Genomic DNA, 27,230 nt, shown 5'->3' with positions numbered 1-27,230 from the left:
CGCAAAACGAGGCTATTTGGTGCGAAAATCGAGACATTTGGAAGACAAACACCAAAACTTTTGCACAAAACCCCGTAAAATATTTTTCTCAATTTTTGAGAAATTTTTTCAGAATTTTTGGACTGTCCACGTGCTCGCGCGGGCCTGCACGAGCCTAGGGCAACTAGGCGTGCGAGATCGGAATGCGCCGATCGTCCGGTCGTCTTCTCCGACGACGACCTTGCCGGCGTTCTTGGTTTTCGATGCCACTTTGATCTCCTTGCTTAGTCAATCCACATGGACCATCTTGGGGCTCCAAAGGATGGCCGGAAGGCCTTCAACCGGAGGCTTAAAGCCTCAGCCGAAGCTTTCGCCTCCCATCTCCGGCGAAGTTCGAAACCCTACCAAACCTCAACCAAAACTCTTCAAACTTTCCATAATTGCTCTTCAAGCTATGGGCAACAAAAGCCCTTTATTTTGGAACCCTAATTCGTTCGAAATCAGGCTCGATTTGAAGCTCCAACTCCTCTCATTTTTAGCCTTCATGGACGCCTATTTATAGGCTAAATCGAGCATCCAAAACCCTTGGCCACCTTACCCAACCCCTTATGAGTCTCTACCTCCCCTAGATCAGCCTTGAGCGAGCCTTATCCGACAACCAAAAGCAATTTGCAGGCACTCGATCGCGCGACCACTTTCAGTTGCTTTTCTTCATTTTCTGGCCACCATCGTGGCTGTTGTCGGCCAAGCCCTTTACGAAAAGTCATACTCGACCAACCCTCGTGCCATTCCCGTGGTACAAATCAGCTATCGTCGACCGGCCATGTGTTGGTCGGATTCCCTTTGGCCGAATTTTTGTTGATTTTTGTACTTTGTCTCTTAACTTTTGGCCTTTACCTTTTTGGCCCTTTTTACTTAGCTCCTGAATTTTTTAATATTGTATTTAAGACCCTCAAGTCCTAAAACATCCGTTTGACCCCTGAAGATTCTGAAAAACATCATTTTCGCCCTCCCATCTAGCAATTTCAGAAAACTATACTTAGACCCGAATCTTCGTTTTGGCCCTAAACCTCTTCGTTTCTTCCTAAAACCACTAAAGGGTTGTTCCTTTTGAAAAAACGAAGCCCCCTCAATCTTTCGTTGATTTCCCGAAAGTCGTCTATAACAATTAGGTATTGCAGCCTAATTGGCAGTTACATTTTAGCTGTACTGAAAACTATTCCCGATCTCATTTTTTTAGATGCCATAAATCATGCCTCAAAATACTCATCATAGACATATCATTTTCCTTTAGCTTCTAGGCTCCAGGGCACTCCCTATAGTTGATTCGGTCAATTTTTTGGGTTATTTAGATACCAATCTTCCCCGAAATTTCATTTTTCTAATAAAACGCTTATTTTCAAATAATCCTAATTTCTTGGGTATTATAGCTACGAAGCCGGTTGGAGGATAGGCCGCATGGTAGCTCGGAGAAGGGAGCATCGCCTGGCAATCATTCGGAACGCGAAACTCCCATGTCCAGGTCCTCAGCTCGTGGAATTTTGTTTTGGCAGGAAATTTCCTAAAGACCTTTTGGCCTTTGGCTTTCTTCAGCGACATGCCCGCTGACAGTAGGAGCAATTTCTGAAGTCATCTCTTCTGCGACCTCCCCAGCTCACGAGATCGCTCTCTCAGGGTTATGCATCTCCATCATAAGGCAGTCTTCTGAATTTGAGGTATCGTTTTCTCCTATGATATGGTTCAGAGCTTTTGACTTGAGTTCTTTTGAACAAAACTAAACATCTACAGTAAAAGAAAGAACAGCCAAGTTGTAGCTCGCAGACTAAACCTCAGAGAACCAAAAAATCAAAAATGTATTCCCTATCTAAAAGGTCATGAGATTTGCAATAAGGCGCCACCTAAGACGAGGGGGTACGACTAAAAGCTCGGTACTCCATGGAAAACTAATCCTAAAGTCATCAAGCCCAAAGGCTTAGGGGATTCCTAACAAATTGATTCAAATCGGTGCATCAGAAAATGAGAGGTGACACTGATAAAATCAGAAAGGCCAGAGGGCCAACGGCGGTAAACCGATGATGGGTGGCCTAATGAAGGAAGTCTCAAGAAAGAGACAAAGGTCGCAAGAAATTTAACTATTAGTGGATCTCTTGCTGGTCTAAGAGCCTGAATCAAGCCTCAAACGATGATTGACGCTCGAACGATCGTAGTCGAAGAAGCTTCGTCACTGTGGAAGTCTTGGGAGTAGAATGAAACAAAGAACAGGATTTCAAAATAACGTGAAGAGGGAAATATAAGGATTTCTTTACTATTTATACTTTTAGCTTGAATGATCTTAGCTGTTGGATCAAAACGACTTATGGCATGCCTTGCGTCCACCGATTGCACGATGGCTCGTGGGCCTCGCAGTTGTAATCATGCGTTGTAATAGGGGAATGTGCGCATTAAATGTGTCTTAGACATGGTGTGCGGCATGAAACAACATGATTTGAAGCGATTGGGTAGGAGTCTGAAAGGTGAATTGACAGTTGGAATAGCTTAATTTGATCGACATACGTCAGCACCCAGTCCGAAGATCGCACTACGAGCTGGGAGGCTAGTGTTATGGGTATTTCCCAAACTACTTCTTATGGGCTAGACTCGGACCACAAAACCAAACGAGCTCCCAACAATACTTCTAGCTCGCTGGCCTAATCATTTAGCTCGCATAACAACAAAGCCGCTGAACAATCGGAGACAAGGACCCACCTACCCTACCTGAGGCAAACCAGATCCTTGGTAATACGGAACTCACTCCCGATTTTATGGAATTGACAAGGACACTTTGTCCTCCATAACATTATCCTTCCATTTATGGATTTTATATAAATTGTAAACACTCTACACTATAAATAGAGGTCAGAAACTATTGTAAAAAGGGGGATGGACAATAATGATATACTGTTACTCTGTTGGAATAACTAGAGAATAATTGTGGACTAGACATCATTATGGTTGAACCACGTAAAAACTTCCCTATGTACTGTTTGTCATTTGTTTTCATCTATTCCTCCTCTTTGCTTTTGTGCCCATTTTTCTCATTGCAAGCCTACGAATCACGATCGGCCAATCCTGAACGTCAACATCATGTAATTTTGTAACATACCTTGAACTTTTATGCATGATGAATCATCATATCTTAATACAAATTATGCACAAAAAATTGTTATTTGTGAAGTCCACTTTTCTGGTTCAATTTAGCCAATCATGTTTTGGGATATGAAAAAAAGAAAAGAAATAGTATAACCATATCCTCATAAATTCACATGGTATACACATTATCATAAATTTGTGTGTATTATATCGATCTATAAAAATTATTTTATTAAACCTATTTTGTGAGGTATAACATTTTTCATTAAAAAAAATATTATAAAAGAAAAAGTGTCCAATATTTGGTCCGAAATCCTAAGTCCAATATTTGAAAAAACTAAAAATTCAAAACTCACAGTCCATTGATTGGGGGTGTAGCTCATATGGTAGAGCGCTCGCTTCGCATGCGAGAGGCACGGGGTTTGATTCCCCGCACCTCCACAATTCTTTTTCAATCTTTTTCAAAAAAGATCAGAACAGAACTTAGATTTCAAACACTTTACATTTAAAAATAATGTTATTTTTTTAAAAAATAATAAAAGTGAAAAATACCCTCAAATCCGTAAAAAGTATTAGCAATACAATTGTTTTTCTATATTATTATTATTATTATTATTCATTTAAACGAGTAATAAGTTGCATATGAAGCTTCCAGAAAAGATTTGCAGCATGTAGTAGAGTTGAGAGGGGAGTCTCTTCTGAATCCCAAGTCTTCCGAGTCTTCCCCTGCACGGCACTCCATGTACCAAAGCCATAAACAGAACCAACCATCATCCATGCACCAGTACAAAAAAAAGGTTTTCCTCTTAGTTGTACAAACCTACAAAAGACATAAAAGCATAAATATAGATGATGTCATGCAATCCCCAGACACCTGCATTATCTTACAATATCCTCAACTGATAGAAAGTTAAACCCATTTTAGAACTACATGCATGGGTAATTATTTCCCATCGCAAACAGATGACAACCACACATCTCTCTGTGAAATGAAGAAGCCTGGAGGACTATATGAAAAGAAATGTGCCATACATTCCAATGCAAGATCAGGACTTACTGGACATACTAGGAAGACAAGAAATTTCAAGAGATAATATTCTAAACTTCAAACATTTCCACAACTACACCCGTATGAACAAACTAAGTTCAGTGGTTAGGATCACATTCATCATGAATATAACAAGTAAATTATCATTTGCATAGAACAAAAATTATCATTTTACCTTCCACACGTTGTTAGGGTTTCAGATCAAACACACCAAATTAAATAATAGGGGTTTTAGTTTCAACAAACGACGAGGAGAGAGACATTGTTGAGGCATTTGCAGATCTGGATAGGAGAGAAGATAATAAAGAGAAGTTATCAAAAAATTTGAAAAAAAATAAAGAAAAAAAAAGATATTAGTGGTGCTCCGTGATGCTCGACCACCACTGGCGATCGACATTGGGGTTTAAGATCGAAACCCCTTTGAACATCGATGGTGTTCCAAAATGAGAGAGAGAAGAAGAATAAGAAGAAAGAAGAAGAAGAAAAAGAACATAGATCGATGGTGGCACGAAAGACTATTTGGGGTTGCTCACAAAGAAACGAAAGATGCTCACTGGAAAGACTTTGCCATGGCCACTAAACCCAACATTCCACTATTGAACACTAATAAAAAATTCATAATTTAGTGACAAATTTAGCGATCAAATTTTTTTGTCGTTGTCGTTAATTAGAGATGGATATTCCGTTAGCAACAAATATTCCGTTACCAAATTTTTTAATTTTTTTTAAATTTAGCGATGGAATATTCTATTGCTAATATTTTTAATATTTGGTCCCTAAATAATTAAAGAATTGTAATTTAATTTTTATTTTTGATAAATTTTTCATTTTTTATTTTTATTTTTTAGTGACGGACCTGACCCCGTTGCCAAATTTTATTTATTTTTTAGCGACGGGTGTGACCCCGTCGCTAAATTTTAATTTATTTTATTTTTACTTTTTAGCGACAGAGGTTATCTCGTCGCTAAATTTTGTATTTTTTATTTATTTTATTTTTATTTTTTAGTCACGGTTGTGATCCCGTCGTAAATTTTAATTTTTTTTAATTTAATTTTTTTTAGTGATGGGAGTTATCCTGTCGCTAAATTTTGTATTTTTTATTTTTTTATTTTTTTTTTAGCGAAGGGCCCTATCACTAAATTTTAATTTTTTTAAATTTATTTTTATCTTTTAGTGATGAGAGTTATCCTATCGCTAAATTTTGTATTTTTATTTATTTTATTTATATTTTTTAGCAACGGGTGTGATCGTCGCTAAATTTTATTTTTTAGTGATGAGTGTGAGTCGTCACTAAATTTTGTATTTTTTATTTGACTTAATTAAAATTATTTAGCGATGGAATTTTTCGTCACTAAAAAATAAAAAAATTAAATAAATAATAAAAAATTAAATATAAAATTAAATTAATAATTAAAAACTTTAGCGACGGTACTAATCCGTCGTGAAAAAAAAAATAAAAAGTAAAATTTATTAATTATGTATTAAAAAAATTAATAATTTTTACATAAATAATTAAAAACATTAAATAAAAATAAAAATCATTTAGTATTAAATGCATATTTTATGTATTTTATTTATAAACCAAAATATGTAAATTGATATGATATTGTAAAATTTATAATAACAATATAACAAATATGTATTAAACTAATTTTTAATCAAATAAAACTTAAATATTTAAGAGATTAATTAATTACAATATTTAAGTGGTACATTAGTTGAATTAAAATTTATAACATTTATTTTTTTAAGTATTAATTTATGAATTTAAAAGATTTAAGATTTAAAATCTTAATTTAAAATAAAATTAATACGGCTAGCAACTAAACATAATATATAATTAATATGTGTAATGTATGTATTAAGGAGGCTCGCAGCTTGGGTGGTCGTGTGGGTGCGCATGAGACTTGGGATCGAAACTGAGGGGGGAAGAAAAAAGTGCGCTGGGAAATTATTCCAACACTACACGTGGCAGTTTAAGGGGGAGCCACTTGGCGCGTAGTGGTCGCACTACCTGGTGCCCATAAATAAGGCAGGGGCGCGCACGCGTCTGCCCGGTGCATACCATATTTATTTTATTTTTTAAAAAATAAAAGTCAGCGACGGAATTATTCCATTGCTGATTAGCGACGAAACTGTTTCCCTCGCTAATTTTATTTTATTTTATTTTTTATTGTGTATTAGCGATGAAAACTTTTCGTCACTAAAATATTTTTTATTTTTTAATTTTTTTTAATCTGCGAGGGAAATTTTCGTCGCTGATTTGTGCCGTCGCTAAAATTTAGAGATGCTATTTTTAGCGACGGGAAATTGCCCGTAACTAAATTTTTTAGTAACGAATTTAGATATTTTAGCAACAGATATTTTCATCGCTAAATACCAATTTTCTTATAGTACGAAGCACAATCTTCAAACCTTATCGATTATCCACCAAACCTTAATCTTACCAATTATCTTCCCAAATCAAAGCCAAATCCACGTTACCTAGAGGCCTCCCACGATAAAAAAAATGCGTAATTTAGTGACGAATTTAGCGACGAAATTTTTTCGTTGCTGATTAGAGACGTCTTAGTGACAAATATTTTGTCACGAAATTTTTTATTTTTTTTAAAATTTAGCGACGGAATATTCCGTTACTAAATATTTTTAATACTTTTTTTATTAAAATTTTAAATTTAACGATAGAATATTCCGTCGCTAAATAATTAAAAAATTTAAATTTTTTATTTTTTAGCAATGAATGTGACCCTGTTGCTAAATTTTTATTTTTTATTATTTTTATTTTTATTTTTTAGCGACTGGTGTGATCTCGTCACTAAATTTTTATTTTTTATTTAATTTTTTTTTATTTTTAAGTGATGGATGTGATCCCGTCGCTAAATTTTTATTTTTTATTTAATTTATTTTTATTTTTTAGCGACACGTGTGACCCTGTTGCTAAGTCTTCATTTTTTTTTATTTTTTATTTTTTAGTGACAGGTATGACCCCATCACTAAGTTTTCTTTTTTTATTTAAGTTTATTTTTATTTTTTAGCAACGAGTTATCCTGTCACTAAATAATTAAAAAAATAAATTCATAATTAGAAACTTTAGTGACTAGAGATAACCCTGTCGCTAAAAAAGAAAAAAATTAATAAAAAATTTATTAATTATGTATCAAAAAAAGATTAAATAAAAATTAAAATTCTTTAGTACGCATATTTTCTATATTTTATTTACAAACCAAAATATGTAAATTAATATGATATTGTAAAATTTATAATAACAAATATGTATTAAACTAATTTTTAATCAAATAAAACTTAAATATTTAAGAGATTAATTAATTACAACATTTAAGTGGTACATTAGTTAAGTGAAAAATTTATAACATTTATTTTTTTAAGTATTAATTTATGAATTTAAAAGATTTAAAAATTAAAATATTAATTTAAAATAAAATTAAAACGGTTGACAGCTAAATGTAGTATATAATTAATATGTGCAGTATATATATAACAAGAAGACTTACAACTCGAAAGGTCATGCGTGCGTTTGCGCACATGAGGGACTAGGGATCGAAACTAAGGAAGGGAAAGGAATGGAGTTGCGCTGGGCGGTTTGAGGGGGCGTTGCTTGGTGCGTAGAGGCGCGCGCACACATCTGACAATGGGATTAATTATTTTAATTTTTTAAAAATAAAAGTCAGTAACGGAATGCCCGTCGCTGATTAGCGACAGAACTATTTTCGTCGCTAATTCTAATTTATTTTAATTTTTTTAATATTTAATTTTTTATTATGTATTAGTGAAGGAATTTTTCGTCACTAAAATAATTTTTAATTTTTTTAAATATTTTTTTGTTTTTATTTTTTTTAATCAGTGATAGAAATTTTCGTCGTTAATTTGTGTCATTGCTAAATTCGTCACTAAAATTTAGCTACGCCATTTTTAGCAACAGGAAAATGCCTGTCGGTAAAAAATTTAGCGACGAATTTTTCGTCGCTAAATGTCATTTTTCTTATAGTGTCCTAAGTTTTAGCCATGGTGGAGCTTCGACCATGGCTAGGGTTTGCCTCGGTCTTGACCTTGATAAAGGTGAATTCAACAATATTCTTAGGGATGTCTCAACAAATGTCAGTGAGGCCTAGAGGATGAAAGGACTAGCTCAAAATGGTGTTGTTTAAGGAGTTAGGGTCAATGAAATCTCACATTCCTTATTTCAATTAAATAGAGAGATGATTAGAGGATACACCAACATTTTGTTGGAATATATGCCTTGGATGCTTTTGTTAACAGCATTATTCGTATGACCCAGGTGTCGTTTTCTTCTTAACTTGTTGGTTCTTGCGTTGGGACCTTAGAACCTCAGTTATGTTGGCCCTTGCTTCAAACTTGTGAGATATTTTATCTCTCTTTCTATTGTCTTCTTCAGTGCGAAGTCTAAGAGTTAGGTCGTCAATGGATAACTCCTTTCACTTGTGCTAGAGATAGTTCTTGAAGTCTTTCCACGAATATGGTAATTTCTCAATTACAACGACTTTGAATTGTTCATTGATGACTATTCCCTCATTGTGCAAATCACTAATAATAATTTGTAACTCTTCCATTTGGTTGACTACTAACTTGGTATCAACATCTTAAAGTCTAAAAGCTTTTCCACTAGAAACTAAACTTCTTGGTGTCGGGATCCTCTAGCTTGTATTTTTTGTCTAAACCTTCCCACAGTTGCTTGGACATTTGATAGGCATTGCAATAAATGTTGTACAACGAATTCGTTAGTCCACTTAATATATTGTGTAATGCCCAAAAAAATTTGGGGTAGTTAAGTGTAATTTTTATTGGGATAAAAGTAAAAAATTTCAAAGTTATTGGGGGCAAAAATGTAAATTTTTAAAGTTATGGGGACTAAGTGTAATTTTTGAAACCTTAAGGACTTGAGGGGAAAGGGCTAAAGTGAAAGAAGGAAAAAGTTGGGAGACTAATTTGCAATAAGTAGTGTGAACACATTGCAAGTTGCCAACAATCGCACTGTGGCCGCTGGCAATAGATGTCAAATCGATGTCCGGGAAAGGGTTTAAGGCATTATGGCCTAAAGGAGAAGGTCTAGGACAAAGAAACCACCGGATTGGCTAGAAAATTGGTCAAAAATGCCTATGAATAGTTGGGTTTTTGGCTGAGAGTTTCATTGATTTTCAGTTAAAAAACCCAAGAGTTTGGGAAAAAATTAAGGGAAATGGATAGAGGGCTTTTCTTCTCCAAGTGAAGAAGAGAATTTCTGGAGAATTTGAAAGATTTTGGTGTAGGTTTAAGTGTGTTTTAAAGTTTCGCCAAAAAAATCAGGCTTCACCAGAGATACATATAATTAGCTGATTTGAGGGTGTTTTGGCTGGATTTTTGAGCCACCAATGAATCCATTGTGTAACATCTCGCATCGAGCGATAGGAAAGAGCGAAACAACTTACATTGATGGGCCTATGCAAACTTCTTAGGGGTCACCCATTCTTAAGCTTCCCCAGCTCAAGCACGTTTAACCTTGAGATTTTTTTGCCTACATTCAGCTCAAAAGGTATGCTGATATTGTTTCATTTCTTACTTATCCTCAATATATACTACACTTCTCTGGGTTCTTGGGGTATTACATTCTCCCCTCTTGAGCATATGACGTCCTCATCATGCGACCTTACAACTGGTCCTAGATTTTCTCTTATTTGAGGCTGCCATCCTAGAAGCCTGTTAGAAGTCGCTCCTTGTATAGGCCCTCGAGCCCCGGCGCCACTCCCTACGCTCCTCGAACCGTCTTCACCAAGGATCGGTTTTGATACCACCTATAACATCCCACATCGAAAACGATAGAAAGGATCGGAACAACTTACCCTGATGGGTTAACGCGAATTTCCTAAGGGTCACCCATCCTTAACTTTCCCCATCTTAAACACGCTTAACCTAGGAGTTATTTGCCTACATTCAGCCTAAAAGATATTCAGCTGATGTTATTTTCTTCCTTACTTATCATCAATATATATACTACCCTTATCTGAACTCTTGGGGCATTACACATCGTGTTCGAAAAGAAGAATAAAGCAAAAAAAAAAAAAAAGGAAGAAAAACAAACGAAACCAATGACCGACTGGCGAGATAAAGGCTGGAGAAGACAGCCAATGAATATGTGTGTAAAGCACGTGCAAGGCGCATGGGTGTGGGTGCGTGAGGTAAGAGAAAAATAGAAAAAAAAATAGAGAAAAAATGAAAAAATAAGGAAAAATTAGAGAATTTCATTTTTATTAATTTTCTTAAAATTTTTGTTAAAAAAAATATCAGGGCATGCATTTTGAGGTAGGGCATGAGTTTTGAGAAAGCTTAAACAATTAGATCAAGGTGAGTGATTGTCCCAAAAATTTATACGTACGTGAGATAATTTACCTAAATTAAGCATGAATTTCACGAGAGTTGTCTAAATATATGTGATTTATGTGCATCTTGTCACATACGTGCATGTAATATTATCTCGGTAATTGTGATATTGGATTGGGTATGAAATTATTGGCATATCGATAATTGTATCATCCATGTTGACCATGGTGGGATGAGATGTTGCCCTAATAGTGTGACTTGCATTTCTCCAAGTGAGTTTTGCCGGAATGACCGTAGAAGTATAATGTACCATGTGTGATTGCCGAGATGATTGTCGTGGGTTCTGTGCTAACGAAAGATACCCTAAGATGTCGGTTGATTTATGTCCATGCATCATACATTCATAAAAATTATTTTAAACTCTCGTTTAGAAGATTCATCTTCTAATTTGGACTTTGTTCTTAGAATATTTAACGTTCCAAGTAAGACAAACAGTGGGAAAGGAAAGGAGATTGCTGAGATGTGATTGTACTAGTAGTCATGTGATAGTCCTATTCGTGCTAGGACAAGTTGTGAGAATTCTTAATAATAAGTGGCATGTTATAGATATTTATATGTTAATTTGTCTGCCGAATATTGTAATTTTATGGTTATTTAGAACAATATTTTACGATTTGATTTCTTTTACGATTATAATATCCCATCAAATTTCGATTCTGCTTCTGCAAGTATTTAAATTACCATTTCTTTGCTTATCATTTGGAATACTAAATATATATGTTTAGAGATTTTTAATTATGGTATTTTGAAAATTTTGAGATGGTGTTGTAAGGAAAAAAAATCCCGGAATAGTGATACGCCTTGGGAAGGTGGGTTGTTACATATAGTTCTGATAAAGAAAGTTAGAATATAGTCAAGCCTCTTTAACAGCTTCAGTTTTCGTAGTGATGTTTTTCTCAAGAGTAACCGATAGTCCTCCTTAAGGATATGAGTCAGGTTTAGCGTGGTGAGATAGAACACCATTTTTTGTTATCTCTTGAAGTCTTGAGCTGCTGTGTTTTTTCAACATGAGGAGTCACCTTGGCGACAATTAGTTCAACAATAGTGGTACGTAGTGGCAGTAGTATGAATAGTGACCGAAGTAATGGCCGAAGTAGCGATCGAGTAGTAACAAAGGCAGAAGTCATAGCATCAGCAACAACAGTGTCGGTGGCCACCGCAGTTAGATTCTGTCTTTAGATTGTTAAGAATATATGACAATATATATATATATATATATATTTGTACAACAAAAACAGTAATGGCTGAAGAAGATGGCACGAGCACTATTGCAACAAATTGAGAATGACAAAGGGACGATTTAGATTGAGTCACGTCTTAGCAATGTTCTGAAGACAGAATCACCTTGCATGGCGACAAGCAAGCTCCAACGATTGCCCTAGTATAATGAAATGATCTCTTTCTGACAAAACAACACCCATCGACGGCCGGAGTTCGCAGAGCTTTGGCAAGAGACAAGAGTGCTCTTTTTGTTATCCGCAACACTGCATCTTCTTCGTTTTTTTTCTTTTTTATTTTTAAAATTAAAGTTAAATTATAGGAAAATAATTAAAATTTAACTTAATAACCCATTCTACAAAAAAACTGACAAAAGTAAAGACTATAAAGCTAGTTGTCAAGCACTTACTAGTGTTAGCCCTCGCAGCACGCCAAATTCCTCCCCCTGCTTTAGATAAATATCTATATATATACATATAGGCTATATATTTTAAGTTTCGAACATGGAGATGTTGACAAAAACAATATAAGACTGATCAAACCCTGTTAAATCTCCTCCACTGCATTCGATTCCTGAACTTTTATACATACATATATATATATATATATCAACCACAAAATAGTCGCACTAAGTAGATAAAAATAATCTTGGAAATCATGAAGATCATCCATCTATTTAACAATAAAATAACTTGCTTCAGAGGAAAGAATGCAAAACATTGTCTACATGTACGATACCTCAATTATGCATAAAAACAAGTCAACAACACTACTCGAATGCAAGATCGACATGAATAAACAAAATAAGAAAATCCACACGCACAAACTAATCACGTTGTCGTCTTAATCTCAGCCACAGATTAGCTGTCCCAACGTTAATGTATTACTACTACGTGTGCAATTAGTCAACCACAGCTAAGCCTGCTTTATTTTAACGCGAACATATATATTACAATACACTGGCATTTACCTTGCGGCCGGGGATGACCCCTGTAATTAACTTGAAATTCTCTAACGACCCATTTCAATGCTTGTGCAAGTTATTGAAGGCTCGTTAGAACTAGTTGTAGACCTACTAGCCGGCGCATGGTAAACGGGAACAGGCATCTTTGATGGAAGATTGGGCAGCGCAGCCTCAAAATGAAGCACTTGAATAGCTTGCCTTATTGATGGCCTCAAACTTCGATCGGGATAAGCACACCACAGCCCAACAATCATCAAACACTCAACTTGCTTCACCTCGAAATTCTCATTCATTCTCTCGTCAATAGCCGAAAGCAGCAGCCCATTTCCGTATAGATCCCACACCCATTCCACTAGCCCAATTTGGGTACTACCGTCCCGGGTATCCATAGATTTTTTCCCACTTACGATTTCTAATAACACCACTCCAAAGCTATAAACATCTGACTCTTTGCTTGCCCTGCCAGTGCTTATGTATTCTGGCGCCATGTAGCCGAAAGTTCCGGCCAAGCCAGTGGTTTGGGGGCCAACCTCATGGTCCATGAGTCTGGCTAAGCCAAAGTCTCCAAGCTTGAGGTTGAAGCTCGAATCTAGCATTACGTTGCTGGACTTGACATCCCTGTGAACAACACATTGTTCCCACTCTTCATGTAGATAGAGTAGTCCTGAGGCCAAGCCAAGGGCTATCTTATACCTCACAGGCCAATTGAGAGGGCTCTTCTTGCCAAAGAGGTGAGAATCAAGGCTTCCATTAGGCATAAACTCATAGACAAGAAGAAACTCTCCCTTGTCATGGCACCAGCCCACCAGTTGCACCAGATTTCGGTGTCTCAGCCGGCTAATGATTTTCACTTCGGTCATATACTCCTTCTTCCCCTGTCTAGAACCCCTTGAGATTTTCTTCACAGCTACCACCATATCGAGGTCGTTGAGGTACCCTCTGTAAACACCGCCAAATCCTCCTTCACCAAGCTTTCTGTCCTCCGAGAAGTTGTTAGTAGCCGAAGCAAGATCACTATAAGAATATCTCCTTGGACCTGCACCTCTTTCAAGATCGTCATTGATTGATGTTAGGTTAACCACCTCGGCTGATTTGCTTTTAACCCCTGATCTTCTCCTCCACAAAACCATACACAACGTGAATGCCCCTAAAACTAAAGCTCCCAATGGAACTGTTATGCCAACTATGAGTCCGATATTTCTCGCATTTGTTCCGCTAGTCTCTTTTACATCTAAACTTGAACTGAATTCCCATGATTGGAGTACATGCCGCTCTACATTTTGACCGGTAGCAGCTGAGAAACCAACCATTACCCGCTCGGGAAGAATCTGCTTTAGATCAATTTCATAAGAAAGAGAGGAGTTTTCTTTGGGAGTGGCAGTGGCTGTGTAGGACCAAGACACAGTCAAATTCTTAGTAGTGGCATTGTACGTGACCCAAGCATCAGCTGTATCTCCACTATGAAAGCTAGCGTTCCAAGGGGTGGTAACAGCCGAAGAAATGGAGTTGTCGTTGATCCCGACATGTTCATATGGAGGATCCCATTCTGGGTTTGAAAAGGAATCAAACTCAACCAGAACTATTTGGTTAGTGGGTAAATCACTGGTTGTGGTGTTGAACAAGCCCAAGAAGCCACCAGCCGAGTTGGGTGGGATCTGGAAACCAACTGGAGCGAGGAAGAAAGCCAAGCCATGCCCATATGTGCTGAGCCCTCGCGTGTCAATGATGAAGGAGAAGTGGGTGGTGAAGTCGGAGAGCTTTCCCGTTTTGGAGTCCCAAAGAGGAATTTTATCCGGATAGACGGCCCACCCAACACGACACAGATAAATGACATGGTTGATCAATTCAACGGCTCCAACTGAAGGTACTGCATCTCCTTGGTAGCTTATTTTGGCTTCAGGACCAAAGCGAGAGATCTGAAAATTCACTGAACTGCCCGAGGGAAGATGAAGAAGAAGAAATAATAGAAAGGAGAAGAAGACGCGAACGCCGGCCATGGCTTTGAAGTTGGAATTGGAAGCCAGAAGATGAGCAAGAATATGAGAATTGGCTCTGGAACTTTAGGCAATTCTTATTACGCAGGTCAAAGAAGCCTAGTTCTTGATGTTTAAGTTTCAACAAGTAGGTTTATTTTAATTAATGCATGATGCTTGATTGAAAGGTAAACATACTTATGATAATATAGAAAATGACCAAGTTCTTTGCGAATCATTATCGGTACAAAAATGTCAACTTGAAAGCGAAATTAAATAAAACATTGATTAACAATGGCTGGGGAAGGTGAAAAGTGGTGAAGTATATATCGTTGTGTTATATGTTTGGAGGATATAAAGTAATTCATGAATTGGATGGAAATGATAATGAAAGGAATTTTTTTGTTTGAGAGTTCTATCATTAGTAATAGAATGATCGAAATGGTATTAGATTTAACCCTTTTTTATTCAATCTCCTTCAAATAAGCACTTTTTGTTTCCTCCAAATTAGAGAGGAGGTTGTATGGGAATAGATTTAATTATTTTTTATTTTTATTTAATTATATTATTTTTCAACAAATTAAGAAAAAAAAATCTTTCATTGCATTTCCTTCATTTCCATTCCACCCATTTACAGTTCATTTCGTTCCACTACATTACTAATTAAGGTTACATATGTGATTGGATGAAATAGTTTTGAAGAAAATTGAAATTAAATAATTATTCTATTTATCGTCATGTTTGGTGCAGACAAGAATAAAATGATACGACTATATGGTAAAAATAATTAGTTGACAAGACTATCCTCTTTATATTATAAAAAATTAAAAAATCTTATAAAAATGTTTTTAATTGAAAAAATTATATAATTATAGAATATATCTTTAAAAAATATTTATTTCCAATTTTTTAGCTAAAAATATTAAATAAAATTAAAATTTTATTTAATTAAAAAAATTATTTAATGACAAATACAATTATATTTAGGAAACGAAAGGTGGTGGTGGATTTTGACTGAATCTGTTGGGGAGGAGACAAAAAGTCGTGGTAGTTTCTAATGATCTATATAAGCACCATTAAAAAATCTTAAAAGATAATTAACAACAATATTCTAAAATATAACGGATCATATACTAATTAAGAATTAACTAACAGATAATATTATTATTAGTATGGGTTTCATAATTATCATTATTTGTATTATTGTAGAGACATTTCCTCCTACTCTTAACATTTAAATAAAAGTTGACGCTTCAAAATAGTAAAATTCTTCATTATAAAGCAAGAAAAGTGATACAGATTATAATTAAGTGTAGGGGAGATTTTTGGGTAAATTGATTATATATTTTGTATATTTTGAATTTTTAGTTTGGTTATTTTTGTATTTTATTTTTTATTAAATTAGTATTTAAATTTTTTTAAAATGGCTACAACAAATTGATTTCACACAAAAATGAAGATCACTAGTTTTTCTGAAAACATTAAAAGGAAACAAACTTAGAGGTTATTCTCTTCATTTTTAGTTTTTAATTTTAAATTTATTTCTAATTTTATATTTTTAATATCTATTTTAAAATTATTAAAAATATGTTCTTTTTTATTTATAATATTTTTCACGTTTTGAAAATTATAAGTATATTTGTGATAAAAATAGTCAAAATAATTTTTTATTATTTTAATTTTTTTATAATTTTTTATTTTTAAAATAAAAAATTAAATATATTTTTATTATTTTAAAAATTAAAAATTAAAAACTAAAAACGATCAAAAAAACAATAAAGGGAATAACTGCTCATGTTTTACAAACACGGAAAAGTATGGAGATGAGCGGGGGCTCCAAGCAAATATCACATAAAACAATAGTAAGACTATTAGTGCTTTTTTTTTTTTTTGGGGGGGGGGGGGGGGGGGTGCATTTGTAAGTTTCCTATTTTCTTGTAATTCTCGGACATTTTATGTACTTATTTTTTGTCAAGTCATTCCTAAACTTTTTCGGAATATCCACGACGCCGTCTTGATTATAAATGCCGAGATTTGTGAGCTTTTTTTTGTCAATTTAGTCCCTAAATTTCTTTGAAATGTCCACAATGCCCTTTTTATTACAAATGATGTTAATTAAACTAAAATTAATTTTAAATTTTTTTCTTTAATTTCTTTATTAAGTCAAACATTATTTCAATACAAAATAAAAAAATACAAAAATTACTAGTCAAATTCAGTGGAACTCATTTACATAGACCACCGGTGGATTTATTAGAACTCGTCAACAACAAGTGATGGGTCCAACAGCTGGCCAACAATAGGTCCCATTGTTTGCCAACATCACTAGCCGATGGTTCCCTTTGACATCTAATTATTTTTTATTTTTATATTAAATTTAATTTAGTTTAACTTAACTAAATAAAGATTAGAAATAATTTAACTTAATTTAAATTCAATTACGTAACAAAGAATCTTGCTACTATTTGTTGTAAAATAAAATAGATCATGTGTACGACAATGACTTAAATTATAGGGAAGGAAGGTTTCATGGCTTTTTTGATGGATGCCCTGGTTCTCGGAAGGTGATTTTTGCCTAACTATCACAGGATAGAAGGTAGAAATTGAAATTGTGAAGAACACTTCACTAGTTACGTTTTTTGATTATTCATTAGTCTCAAATGAAAAGAGATCAAAGCCTTATATAGTGGCTGGCAATGACCCTTTAGATGCCTAAGTACATGAATGCAGAATTGTAACTTAAGCATTTACATGAATGCTGAAAATAAAGAGATGCATCAATGCTAAAATTAAAAGAGCAATTAAAGGAAATACATAAAGAAAGCAATTATGTATCTATTAAAGGAAGTCAGATCAAGTGAATTGACTTGGCTCTTGGTCTCCATTTGATGGGCTGGACGAATGTGGGCTGATAGGCCTGCTGGACTGGGCCTGGTCTGGTGGGCTTCATCCTGTTGGGCTAGGCTGGCCTTGAGTGGCTGCATTGTGCGTTGAGTTTGCATGCTGATGCTGGGCTGGGGCCCCAGATGGCACCTGCTGGTGCACAGGTTGGTATGGCGGAGCCTCACTTGGCGCAACATGCTTCTTGTCGCTATCAGGTTGTCGAGAACTTCTGCTTGTTGCGCCAATGCCCGGGCTGTTGTCCGAGCCGAGTGTGTCCCAAACCTCAAGGTCTGAGACTTGAGATCCCAACATTCCTCGCCCCTTCGGAAGCATCTTGTCCTCAAGATGCATGTGAGAAAACTAGTAGGCTGAATGCTGAATGGATTTCCAAATCGCATCCTCGGGTGCTATGTTCTGGTCCTCCTAGATTTGCTTAGGCACGGGTAATGGCTGCAGTAGGCCATTTGGGGGACCTTGCTGCATAAGCATTGCGCCCATGCCTGCGTTGCTGGCATCAATATGGCCCTCGAATGGTTATGAAGAAATTGGCATAGCCAAGCACACTTGTTGGCCTGCTAAGGTGAACTTCATGGCCATCTGCTTGTAGTCAAACACAACTTTGCCCAGTTGGGCTAGCCACTGTGCCCCCAACACATTATCCATCCCGACTAATGGTATGGAAAAAAAATCAACAATAATTGAAATGTGCTGAATCTTTAGGCTTATAGCCCTGCACTGCTGTGTGCATGTGAGGCACTCTCCAGTGGTAACTTGCACGTTAAAGGGCTTAATGTTGGTTGTGGGAATTTGTAGTCGGTGTGCCACTTGGGTGCTAATGAAGTTGCAAGTCGACCCATTATCTATCAACAGACTGATAGCTTTGCCTTTGAGCCATGCTGTTACTAGCATAGTCTGTGGCCCCATGGATGTTGCCAGCGCATGAAGGGACGCCTTTGGCAGATCCTTAGGCTCCATCTTGCTATTGGCTGTAGGCATGTCAAAAGGCATGTGTGGGTGCGACTCTTCATCTTCCTCCTCCTCTGGTGGGTCATCTACCTCGATAAAAAAGGATTGGGCCACCTTACACTTGTGGCCTATGGTGAATTTTTCGTTACAGTTGAAGCAAAGTCCTTGCTCTCACTTCTTCTGCATCTCGGCATATGATAACCTTTGGACTCCAGGTGGTATTTGCTTGCTACCTGCGGCTTGTGGCACAAGCGGTGGCTTTCCCTCGTGCGTGCTAGAACTGGATTCAGCCGTGGCCGATCCTTTGTGTGTAGTTGCCTTGCACATGGCGCGCAATTGGTCATCTTTCAGCCAGGTGATGTCTATTGCTTGGGGTAGGCTGGTGGGTCGGTGAAGCTTTACCTCTGTGGCTATCTCCGGATTAAGGCCCCCAATGAATGCCCCTATGAGTGCCTTCTCTGGCCAATTATCAACTTGCGTGGCCACCCTTTCAAATTCTCGCTGGTAGTCCTTCAAGGATCCTGTCTGTCGCATCTTTGACAGGACTTCATCATAGTCCACGTAGCCTGTAGGGACGAAACAGGTCTGTACCTTCTATTCTAAATCCTTCCAACGGATGCTTTCATCTTGTTCTAATTTTTCTAAAAACATTTTCTATGATCTCATTATCTTGCACACATTTTCTCTTAGAAATGATGATTTTCTCTTTTCATGAGCCACATTTTCTTCATTAAGCAATTAAGCTTATTTTCATTTGATAGATTTGATTCTAATGATCTAATGAGAATTTTTCAAATCTTTATCCTAATTCTTTATCACCACTTTCCTTGGGTTTTGGAACTTCAACCCTCACATAATTAACTATAACTAGAGTAGATTCTTCTATTGTTAGAGTCATATAATTAGATACTCTATATGCTTTACTTTGAGTAGAATATCTTAAGAAAAATCTTTCATCACTTTAAACATCAAATCTTTCCTAAAGAGTTTTTACCACTGTTAAGGATAAAATATGTACTACCAAAAATATGAAAATATGAAATATTTGGTTTATAACTCATAGGGGTTTTCTTTAAGATAGGCTTTATAGAAATCATATTCAACATATAGCATGAGGTGTTAATGGCTTAGACAAAAAAGGAATTTTATCACATAGCACAATTCTAGCCATTTATTGTAAAGATCTATTTTTTTTTTCAAGTACCTCATTTTGTTCTAGCACTAGAAAATTATGATCAATACCATTTTCATCACAATAGTGTTTGAATTGTTCATTTCAAAATTCCCCCCATGATTGCTTCTAATTTTTTTTGAAATACATATACTTTTATCTTTTGAAAATATTTCAAATGAGCTAAATGTTTCACTTTTAGATACAAGACATATTTCCCAAGTTACCTAGAATAGTCATCTACAATGACACGGATAAAATGAGTTTCACTTTAGGCTTTTGGGTTCTCATAGGTCCAATAAGATCTAAATAGATTGAGATTAGAGACCTAGAGGTTGAGATTTTATTTGAAGGCTTAAATGATATATCTATTTATTTGCCTTTCATTCATGCACCACAAATGTGGTCTTTTCCATATTTAAGTTTAGGCAATCTTTCAACAAGATCACGTTGGAAAGATAGTTAACAACATTCCTACTCACATGACCTAATCTTTTATATGATAGCCAAGTTTTGAGAAATGGTTGATACTGAGCATTTTTCTATACTAGACAAGTCTAAGTACAATTTCTATCCTATTTCTTATAATCTTTATTTCCTTTGTTTTGAGACAAAATACTTTACATAAATTGGCATTAAAGCATACTCTATGTCTCATTTGTTTTTAGACATGTAACCTTACAAGAATTAGCATCAATGCATTTATTATGATTCATATAACATAGTCGGTAACAATGATCAAGTTATGTTTAAGGTCATTTACCACAAACACATTTTTCAGCACATATCAACAAATGTTATTCTCCCTCTTAATCAATACATATATCACAACACTAGAACTCTCCCTTAATTTTAGAAATCAGTATAAGTTTTCAACAAAATCATAAAGCTACACTTATAACTCAAGATCATCAAAACTTATAAACAGAGAGTTTAGGGAAAGAGATATACCACCAAGGATGAAATTTAAATATCTTTTACTCTTGGTTGATAAAATGAGAATCTAATGGAGTTGATTTTCTCCTTCATTCTCCTTTTCTCTTCATGCTTGATACATCCATACAAATTTTACTTTAAGTCCCATTTGGATGTCAAGCAACCTACAAAAATAAATCATCCACAGGCTTTTGGTGCCCAAACCACCTTGGGTTCACCAATGTTAGCATGGAGCTCCTTCTTAGGAACCCAAATTTGTTTAAGCTTATGTGGATTGTTTCTTACAAAACCTTTGTTTATAAAATGATACCAATAGCTAGGATGTGAAGCAAAAGATTTTTGTTTCCTTTTTATGAAAATTGTTTGCTTCTTATCCTTATGCACATTCCTCTTAAAATGAGAGTTTTTAGGTATCAAAACATGCTTGGATTCTTGAGGATTTGCATGAGAAACATTTAAAGGCTTGGTTTCCTTAGGAATCCATTTCATTTTAGGTCCATAATATGATTTCCTTTTTAAAGAACAGTTGTATGCAATGTGACCTAATTTACCATAATAAAAGCATTTAATTTCACGATAGGTGTGTACATGTGAGCTTTTGACTTTTGCTCTTGGACTATGAAAAATTTCAACACCTTTGTCATGATCATAAGAGTTTGAAGTCTCCTCTTTTAAATTTGATTTCTCATTTAATGCACTATTTGAGGACTTCAATTCAAATTCTTCCAAAGCATTTTCCATTGAAAATTCTTTATTGGAAGTAAGAAAATATTCATGATTTGATCTCAACACTTCCAATTCATTTGACAATAAATCTAATTTCTTTTGAACAGTTTTATTTTTCAAACATAGCTTTCCAAAATTTTCATATAAATCAGTTAAAGCATTCAACAACTCATCATTTGTAAATGTATCATGCTCATCATTTTTAGCATACGAATAACTAGACTCATGATCAATATCAATAACAAGAGTAGAAGCAGAGGTTACCTCCTCTTCTTCATTTACCATGAGGCACGTGCTTGAGTTTTCTTCACTAGAGGTATGAGAACTTTCTTTCTTCTCTATTTGTTGATGATTCAATGGATTTTTAACCTGTAAATTTTCATCAACATGCTCACAAGACTTGTCAGAGAGATATAATGAATCAAGAGTACTCAATATCTCTTTAGCACTAGAGCACTTAGAAATTTTTGCATAAACATCTTCAAGTAAAGCTTGATGCAAAATTTTCATAGCTTTGATATTTAAAACAAAACTGTTTTTATCATCTTCACTCCAAACGAATTTTGGTTTTGAAACAAATCCTTTTTCTACAATATACCACAAATTAAAATCAATAGATTGCAAGTAAATACAAATCCTTTTTCTCCAAAAATCATAATAAGAACCATCAAAGTACGGTGCCACATTTGTAGGATAACGTTCCTTAAGAGCCATGAATCTCTCCTCAGGTTGTTAGACCTTGAAAAAAGAGTTAGGCTCTGATACCAATTGTTAGAACTGGAGATGCTATGGCACACACCAAGAGGGGGGGTTAATTGGTTATTTTAAAAAACTTAATTGATAGAACTTGAAAAACTTTTTAATACAGGTTGAAGTTTTAATGATTTAAAACGTGAAGCATATAAAATGACAAATGTGAATCAAGTGAGGAATTAAGGAATGCTTGGAAAGACAAAGATGATTTAAAGAACACAAGCACACAAGAACACCAAGATTTATAGTGGTTCGGCTTAACTCAAGCCTAATCCACTACCTTAGCTCCTTACTAAGGATTTTAAACCAATTCACAAAAACCTCCTACTTACACAAGTAGGCCCTCTAACTACACAAGCTAGGAAATACAACCTCCCAATTTAATGGGCCCTCTAGCTACTACTAGGAAAAATACAACCTCCCAATTTAATGGGCCCTCTAGCTACACAAGCTAGGAAAATAGAAACGATACAAATGAAAGAGATAAGCTAAGAGTTAACACTCTTAGTTACAAGTTCTCTCAAAAATGATACAAGGCTTAATTGAATGGATTTACAATAATAGAACAGCAAAGCCTTGGAGAGAAAAATAAAACAATGAAAGCCCAAACACTGTAAGCTCGAATAAAATTGTTTGCAATTGCTAGATCATCTCGTTTCCGTCCATTAGCCTCCTCTTGATCATCTATGACATGTATATATAAGTGTCCCACGAAGTTGAAGAGAAATATAGCCGTTTGGAGCCGTTGGGATTTGAAAAAATAGCCGTTGGAGCTTTCTGCAAAAAGAAATAGTCGACAGAAGAAATATATAGTTGACTATTTTTACAACTAAAACAAGAAATAGTCGACAGACAAAACGAATAGTCGACTATTTTATAACACAAAATTTCAATAGTCGACAGACACATTCCAATAGTCGACAGATGCTGAGATATGAAGAAATTTTTGAATTTCATGAACAAAAATAGTCGACAGATCAGAAGGCATAGTCGACTATTTTTACTCGATAGTCGACAGATGCTAAAATAGTCGACAGATGCTTAAATAGTTGACAGAACATCAAAAATAGTCGACTATTTTGAAGCATAGTCAACAGAATGATCCTGATAGTCAACTATTCTATAGAAAATCTTGAATTTTTAATACATCCTTATTCGATTCTTTTAAAACCTCATTTTGATTATCTAGAAAGCAAGTTGAGATTATCAAAAGTATATTTTGAAACAAATCACTCTCAACAAGCAAGTTTTTCAAATCACTCTCAACCATACTCAATATTTCTTCTATAAGTTTTCATATCTTGCTTCAAAGCTTATATACTAAAAATTCATTTTCTCATTCATATAATCCACATAGTAGAAATTGATTTTCATATAGTCATTTATCAAAAACCATTCATATAGACATTTATCAAAACCATTTCATTTTCAAGAGATATTAGATATCAAAATACCAAGAGATAGTTTTCTAAAATGAACACACTTTCAAAAACATGTTCTAGTTGGTCTTTTGCCTTAGAATTGTTTTGACCAACGATTTCAAGGAGATTCTTTTTAGATCTTAAAACTTGTTTATGCTAATCTCCAAATAATATAAAAGATCATAGATCAAAGCACTTTGAAATTGATTTTTGTTTCCAAACCATATGCTTTGATTGAGAGAAAATAAAAAGACATTTGAAATTTTTCATCATCAAAACTAAACACAAGAGTAAAATATCATTTCGTCCGTCTCAGATCCTCCATCAGAGCCAGAATCGGACCTTTAGCTGGCTGTGGCAGTAGAACGCTGTCTATGGGAAGATGAGCGGCTACTACTGCGCCTTGATGTCCGTTGATGTTGTTGTTCCACCAGGATGGTCAGATTCTGTAGAGACTGCTCCAACCGTGAGAATTTTTCGTCCATGGTGTTGGCCATGTTCTCCAAATTCTCTATGCGGTCCTTGTGCGTCTGTCCTTCTACCATTGTTGGATGACCGTTGGATAGACAACTTCTAAGAACGTTTTCCAAGCATTAGAGCTTCGAAAGAAAGGATGGGAAACCTCTCAACGAAAGCACCAACGATGGATGCCTTGGTTCCCGGAAGGTGATTTTTGCCTAACTATCACAGGATAGAAGGTAGAAATCAAAATTGTGAAGAACACTTCACTAGTTACGTTTTTTGATTATTCATTAGTCTCAAATGAAAGGAGATCAAAGCCTTATATAGTGGTTGGCAATGACCCCTTAGATGCCTAAGTACATGAATGCAGAATTGTAACTTAAGCATCTACATGAATGCTGGAAATAAAGAGATACATCAATGCTGAAATTAAAAGAGCAATTAAAGGAAATACATAAAGAAAGCAATTATGTATCTATTAAAGGAGGCCAGATCAAATGAACTGACTTGGTTCTTCGTCTCCATTTGATGGGCTGGACGAATGTGGGCTGATGGGCCTACTGGACTGGGCCTATGATGGGCTTAGTCTGGTGGGCTTCATCTTGTTGGGCTAGGCTAACCTTGAGTGGCTGCACTGTGCGTTGAGTCTGCATGTTGATGCTGGGGCCCCATATGGCACCTGCTGGTGCACAGGTTGGCATGGCGGAGCCTTACTTGACGCAGCATGCTTCTTGTTGCTATTGGGTTGCTGAGAACTTCTGCCTGTTGCGCCGATGCTCGGGCTGCTGTCTGAGCCAAGTGTGTCCCAAACCTCAAGGGCTGAGACTTGAGATCCCAACACTTTCACCCAAGACAATCATGTATTAAGTTCAAGTGCCTCCTTAAAAATCAATATATTGCTCCTAATTTGTACCAATCGCAATTTCCATAGCTAGAAATAAAGGAAGTGCGAGGTGGAAAAGTAAAGGAAAAAGGAGAAATTTTTAGGGGAAGTTTGGTATAGAAAAAGTTGTTAGATTTTTAAAAATATGTTATGTTGAAAATTTATATTTTTATATTTGGTATAATTTTTTAAAAAAAATCTTAAAAAAATAGTATTCTCATAATTTATTTTTAATCAATTTTCTCATAAAATGATTTTCATGAGGTTGGGAATTTTAGATTTTCTGGACTAAAAACTTTTTTTAACAAATAAAAAAACTAAAACATCACATACTCTCTCATAACCCTTGACAACTGAATGTTTTATATATAAAATTATTTAAAAATAATTAGAATATATATTCATACAAACATATATATTATGTGTATATATATACACACGCACACATATATACATAAAATGTAAAAAATGACGTTTTTTGAATTCCTAAAGAAGTTGTGGGTCCCAATATTTTATATGCTAGAAAAAATTATTATTTTTAAATAAAAAATCAAATAAGAGTAATTTTAAAATAATAATATGAATTTTCAAGAATGTTGCATTTAAACTAAACATAAGAATGTAAGATTCTAATAAAAGAATACCCAATATTCTTGAAAATGTTTAAAATTAACCAAATATAGAATTGTATAAATTTAGATAATCAAATATTTCCATGAGCATTCTTAGAAATTATGAATTTCAAAAATCTAAAAATTTCTTCTATATCAAATGTCCCGTTGGTAACACCTTGAAGTGAAGCCTTCCCGATCACATATATGCTAGTGACACGGCTAGAAAAAGAAGCAATTAAACCTTTCAATGCTTTAACATTTGATTTATACTTTTCTACAACAAATCCAACTAGCCCTAAGAAAAACATAGACATCCCAAAATTGATTCCCCAATTCCTCCAATTACTCAATAATCAAAGCATGAGTGAAACCAAATAAATTTGCTAAGGTAGTATTTGTTAAAATAAGCAAGACAAATTGTATTAAGATAAGATTAAAATATTTCCTAAATCAAAATATAAAATGGTCAAGATAAAAATAGAAAGTATTCTAAAAATTTTATCAAATTGTTTATTAAATTTTTTAGAGTGCATTGAAGGACATATGGGTCATTTTATCTGTAAGGTTTAAGATAAATTTATCTGAAGAGGGAGAGATAAATCTATTTAAATAATTCCAAATAAGAAGTCACATGACTTCTTTTCCAAATGTTGTAAGATAAACTTAACAAATATAATGAAAAACACGTTTGTTTGAAATACTTTCTATATTTCACTTTTTTCAACCCATATCTTGGTTAAAAAATACTATCTAAATGAAACTCTTATGGTGCAAACTTATTGTAATCCAAAAGATCCTACTTGTTGTCACTAAAGTTGCCATTGTTACATTCTTTTTCTTTTTCTTTTTTATTGAACGTTAAAAAATTAGATAAATCAAAAAAGAATGTACAAGTACTTTGGGCATACCCAGAAGAAACATACAAAGAGAACCAAGACTAATGGCCCAAAGCAAAAGAATCCAAATGGACTAAAACTTGAGGATACAAAGTGTAAATACCTCCGTATGAGTTTTATTCTTGAAGATGATGCTCGGAATACACAACCTTAGGCCTTCAAAAATCATGCGATTCCTAGTCATCCATAAATGGTAAGTATATAGAACCTACCAAAGCAATCTTCTTAAGCTTTACGCTTTCATGCGATTCCTATGCGTGTTATAACTTAGGACAATTCAGAAATATTATTATTTTTTTTTAAATCAATACTAATGTTAAATCATATCGTTTCCTCATATCTATCCCAAATTTTCTAAAAGGCTAAAAAGTAATTTTAACTTAGGTCACAGGTAAAATTATCAAAGGATTAAGGGCTTAAATATAATTTCTTACAATTATAAGTGTCGAATCGACTGAAGGGAATGCCCCGGAGTATAATTGTCTAAGGAAAATTATATGGTCTCAATGAGTGTTTCGAAATAGAATTTATGGTATTAAAATAAATCATAATTGTGACGATTTTCTTTACAACTAAAATACAATTATGATTTAGACTGAAAAATTGAATTATTGTAGGGGACTTTCGGGAAGTCAACGGAACCCTGAGAGGGCTTCAATTTTTCATAACGATTAACCATTTGGTGGTTTCGGGATGAAACAAAGGTCCTATGAGGGGACAAGGACGAAATCGTCCTTATCGAGTAAGCTTGACGTTATTAATTTTGCATTTTAAATATCGTAACGCAAATTAATTCCATGGTTGAGGGTGTATTT

At 34.8% G+C, this 27,230-nt stretch overlaps 1 protein-coding gene and 1 non-coding gene across 2 annotated transcripts; one reads left to right on the top strand and one right to left on the bottom strand.

Moving 5' to 3' along the window:
* The first annotated feature begins 3,476 nt into the window (after nucleotides 1-3,476).
* On the top strand, nucleotides 3,477-3,549 carry TRNAA-CGC (transfer RNA alanine (anticodon CGC)). The gene has a single exon. It is a non-coding gene; the product is annotated as a tRNA-Ala (tRNA).
* An 8,876-nt stretch (nucleotides 3,550-12,425) lies between these two features.
* On the bottom strand, nucleotides 12,426-14,804 carry LOC127803235 (L-type lectin-domain containing receptor kinase IX.1-like). The gene has a single exon (XM_052339322.1). It carries the CDS (start codon nucleotides 14,726-14,728, stop codon nucleotides 12,779-12,781), a length of 1,950 nt encoding a protein of 649 aa, XP_052195282.1. The 5' UTR covers nucleotides 14,729-14,804; the 3' UTR covers nucleotides 12,426-12,778.
* Nucleotides 14,805-27,230: the final 12,426 nt, after the last annotated feature.

The sequence above is a fragment of the Diospyros lotus genome, chromosome 6 (assembly GCF_014633365.1).
Source record: "Diospyros lotus cultivar Yz01 chromosome 6, ASM1463336v1, whole genome shotgun sequence".
NCBI classification, from domain to species: domain Eukaryota; kingdom Viridiplantae; phylum Streptophyta; class Magnoliopsida; order Ericales; family Ebenaceae; genus Diospyros; species Diospyros lotus.
This window is presented reverse-complemented; position numbering and strand designations above follow the sequence as displayed.